At 33.2% G+C, this 4,952-nt stretch overlaps 1 protein-coding gene across 1 annotated transcript; it reads right to left on the bottom strand.

Annotated features, from left to right (window-relative positions):
• Positions 1–3,289: 3,289 nt before the first annotated feature.
• LOC147524532 (AIG2-like (avirulence induced gene) family protein) lies at positions 3,290–4,009 on the bottom strand. The gene has a single exon (XM_086563445.1). It carries the CDS (start codon positions 3,987–3,989, stop codon positions 3,447–3,449), a length of 543 nt encoding a protein of 180 aa, XP_086419571.1. The 5' UTR covers positions 3,990–4,009; the 3' UTR covers positions 3,290–3,446.
• Between the last annotated feature and the right edge of the window lie 943 nt (positions 4,010–4,952).

Genomic DNA, 4,952 nt, shown 5'->3' with positions numbered 1-4,952 from the left:
TAAGATGAGCAATTAAGTCAGGATTAATCACTACCAAAGTATTTGTTAAATTGCATATGAAACGGGAGAATGAGAACTACCCGAGTATTCTCATCACAAATGTTTCATATAAACGTGCTAGCTTAAGGAGCTTCTTTGGAGCTGTTTCAGACACATTAGCTTAAGTTTGTTAGAGTATGTATAATAAGACATATAGTGACATGCAAATAAATTGAGGTGGCCAACTCTTATTGAATTTATAGGAGTTCAGATGATTAACTAACATATATAATTGTAGTTAAGTTGCACATTATTATATTTTCCGTAACTTAACAGTTTTAGAATATTAATTGCAGATGGCCAAATTAGATTATTAACATATATATCAGTGCGTATTCTTAAAAGCTTTCCGTCATTCTCTCATCTCGAGTTTCTCCACTGTTTGGGATGCTGCTTTTTGGGTCACTTTCATTGGTTCAATTGATACATGTCACACCAGTTGAGAATAATATCCATATGAGGGTAACCTTTGTAAGCAACACAAATTTTACACGTTAGGTAATCCCTGTCAGTTGATTGCTCTTGCTTTGTTACCTGGTTTCCTTTCAATAGAATCACTATACTGGATTAAATGTGATGAACACACAACGTAATTGAGTATTGCTGATAGTGCTAGCTAGATGATGCATTCTTGAAAAAAAAAAGTGGTTTATAACTCATGCATTGTAGATAGAGAAATTTTGATGTTGTGCGGAGAATGTGAAATTTTGGATTTACCATAATAAAATTATAAAACTACTGAGTGTTTGATGATGAATGAAATGTGTGAGGACTAATTATTAAACTATTGGGTGTGTGGGGATGAATGAAATATGTAAAGACTTCTACTGTGTCAATTAAATTGCATATATGCCTTTTTTGGACCTGCTATTTATAAAGTGTTAGTATGTGGATTATGCTTTTCTCCCACTCATTGAAATCTAAGATGCATAGTGCAACATTATATTATGTCAGCTAGTCATCTTCTTTGTCTTCTTTTTCATGTGGTACTTAATATCTTTGGATTAGGAAAGTATCCAAAGATTGGCAATTAATGAGTGGTTTGGAAGCCAAACAATGAGATTTTTTGGGTGCTGAAGTGGTTGTGCTACTTGACTTCAGTAACACACTCAATCAGCTAGGCTTTGCCCCAAAGGATCACGGTAATAATTTATTTAATGGCACAAGAGATGATAATATTTGTTTAATGGCACAAGAGATGAAAATATTGAAAATATAGAAAGCAGACATGCAATTAATGTTTCCATCATCCAAAGGATATGACGAAATCATAACTAGCATAATCTATTTTTTAGTTGATAGGTTTGCAGCTTAACTTGGAATCCAGAATAATGAGAAATTGTCTTAGACCTATCCAAATGTTGAAGAAATAGCTGTTACAATATGTTACATCGCATAATTGGGTGGCAAGCCTCTCAAAGTCATTAAAAGGACCATCGTGACGTCTTCTTGAATGCTTTTCAATGCTCAAAATACCATCTATTATAGGTAGGTGAGCTCTTACAAGTCATCACTGTTCGATTTACTTTATAGTCTTGACTTCATTACGTGCTTAACTTCATTACGAAAACATGTGATGAGTATTTCAGGCTCAAGCTATAGACGAATTGGCTAAGCAGGTGCTTGACGCACTGAGAATAACTAATCCTCGAAACCTGGGCACCTGGCAGAAAACCCAAATATATGTGAAGTCAGAAATTTAAATTCTACATTGCAAACTGAGTTTAATACGAATTGCCCAATATGTTTTTTATGTGTGACAGTGATTATTGTTCCAAGTTAAGTAGTCTTTATTTTGCGAGATTAGAAATGGGTATTGCTTAACTTTTAAAGATATGCAGATTATCTTTCATAGCATTGATCACGAAGTGGAAGTTCGGAAAGACGTACAGGCTTGAAGAAGATGATAATGTGTTCGAAAAATCTGACGAAAAAACTAATAGAATATCAGATTCGATCATAAAATGAATGGGCTTCCGTTTCTCAAGGTACTATTAGAAGTTTTTGATGATCCCACATAGTTAGAATCATATATAATTATGAGATTATCATTTGATAAGTATCAGAAATATTTATTGATTATTTTTTTTTATGCCAATTTCTATAGAGATGTTGTGGAAGGATCAATAGAAGTGGCTATTAAATACCACCTTGAATAATTAACGGGAGATCGAAATTGAATTAACCTCAAAACACACGGTTGAGACTATTAGATGTGGAATATGTAGTGGTAATGCTTGGACAAATAGTTCTACATTTAAAATGGCATGTGTGTGTGTTTTTTTAAATATGATTGGATTGCCTTCCTATGTATTTTGGTAGGGCTTGCATTGATTCATCATCATGCTTGACTACAAGTTGATGTTTTTTTTAAAACGTTACAGTTTTACACTTTCGCAATCATGAAGTTTCAAAATGGTATTTACAAACGTTCAAGCATTTGAATTTATGCCATCTAACCAATAACAAATATTTTACTCCTATTTCCCTAATAATTGTAATGACAACTATAACTATGTAGTGTTTATTTTTCTACTATTTACAAACCCATAAAATTGATTTCAATTTATTCTTTGCTTTTTTCTTTGACACAATTAAAAGTGTTCGCATCTCATACATAGGCACATAATTTTGCATTCATTTATATTTTCTTTACCAATTTTTTTTTTCATATAACGGTACCGTAGGACGGATTTGAAAACTAGTGGTAGCTTAAGGCATGGCCTCAATGACTAAGTATAGTGTTCAACATTATCTTAGTCATTTGATTAACCCCTTGATAGAAAAAGTGGTAGTAGTCCATTTGAAAATATCAACTTCGGTAACCCCAATATGCCACAAATAAACATTTTTGGCAACAAAATATATTAAACAACAACCAAACCAAACACTAAAACACTATATTAAACAACCAAACCAACCCACGACCCCAATGATCTGTTGGTAGTGTGGTAAACTGTTGACTAGTTTGGTCATGGGATCAAATCGTGGTAAAATACTAAAACCACCAAAAAGAAGCACAAAAAAAAAACAACCAAACCAAACAATATATGTCCAAACCTCAGGAAAAAACTTTTGTAGGAAACAAATACAATATTGAGAAGCCATTTATAGCTATCAATCAAATGGTAGGAATCAAATGCAAACAGTGCGAGACTCGAAGGACAATTACATGAAGAATACATTTTCTTTCTGGTTTTTCGTTTAGTAGGGACGTAGGCAGGGTGAATCAAAGAAGCAGCAGTATTGGTTGAATTCGGTAATGTTCGTTAACCCAAGAAAATATGATTCGTCATACAATTATCAACTCAAACAATTTATTTGATCAGGAAACAATAACAAAAACAGTGAGTTATTATAAAAAATTCAAAACAATGAACAATAGCAATTACCCATTAACTCAATCATTAAGACGAAGAGGAAGATGGAGAATTAATGAAGAGCCAAACCATATCAACAAAACTAATATTTGCAGGCCTATCACTCCTCTTAACATACCCTTTAGCTGCTTCTCCATCATACTCACACAATCCTTTCTCTCCACTCTTTTTCCACAACTCCCCTGCAAAACTTCTATGCCCAAAATAACCTTCAGCCTTAACGACTGCCACGTTGTTATTATTCCCCTCTTTTTTCACAACTTCCACAGCTAATCTCTCGTAATGGTTACGACTCGTTCCTTCTAACTCGTCCATACGACTCAGTCCGATTTCTGACACGGCGTATAATTCGCCAAGTACACTATTGCTGTCTCCGGAATTTGGCAAGTTGAGAAGGAATGGAACACCGTAGGGTCCACAAACGAGTGGGTATTTTTCTACGGTTCGGTATACGCCCAGGAAGGTAGCGTCGTTTGTTTGCATGAGGTCTTGCATTAGGTTGTGATTTGGGAATCCTCGTTTTAGTGTGCCGTATGCAAAGATCAAGAATCGTTCATTTTCCAACCCCATATCTCTCTCTGTTGTTTGTGTTGGGTACTTGGAACTTGGAAGAAGCTTTTATACATTTCTCGCATTGCCATAAATTTCGACATATCGACTTTTCGACATTATGCACTTGAAAATTGTGATATCGATATTATCTATGCTAAAAATATCATAGGGAATATATGGGAGTAAACTTTTGATGAAAGTAGGGTGCAAGTGGATATTCAAATATTCGAATCCGATTCGAATTCATATTCGAAAAATCGGATATTATCTGAAAATTTCGGATTCAGACTTTTTTTTTTTTTTGTTCGAACCGGTTTTGATAACGGATTCGGATACTGCCATATCCGCATCCAATAATATCCAATCCGATTTAAAAAATTAATAGTTATTATATATAATTTATTAATTAATTTTTTATTGTATGAAATATTATATAAAATCATAAACTAATAATATAAAACTATAATAACAAAATAATAATAATAAATGACAAATATATATATATATATATATATATATATATATATACTAGTTTTTACAGTGGTAAAATGAATTATTCAAATCAAATAAAATTTTAATTAATTTTAATTTTCGAATTAGATATTATCCGATATCCGTTTCGGATATATGAAATTGGATTCGGATATAAATTTTTTAATATCCGTCGGATTCGGATTTGGATATTGGTATAAATTTTCGGATTCGGATTCGGATACAGGCATATCCGCATCTGAACCTATCCGTTTGCACCCCTAGATGAAGGCCAGGGTCACCGTTACTAGTCTTTTTTGGATGTTAAACTGTTAATGCCCACGAAGGGACGATTGAGCTTTTTTAGTCTCTACAATATTTCCAAATCATCTAGAAGTCTAAATATCTTTTAACTAGAGAAGAACCTTGTTTTGTTATTTGTGACTCATCATTTAGCACTTTGGCTTTGTGACTCCATATGATTTTGAATTTTGGGAGTTCTAACTTTGT

Source organism: Coptis chinensis, chromosome 1 (genome assembly GCF_015680905.1).
Source record: "Coptis chinensis isolate HL-2020 chromosome 1, ASM1568090v1, whole genome shotgun sequence".
NCBI classification, from domain to species: domain Eukaryota; kingdom Viridiplantae; phylum Streptophyta; class Magnoliopsida; order Ranunculales; family Ranunculaceae; genus Coptis; species Coptis chinensis.
This window is presented reverse-complemented; position numbering and strand designations above follow the sequence as displayed.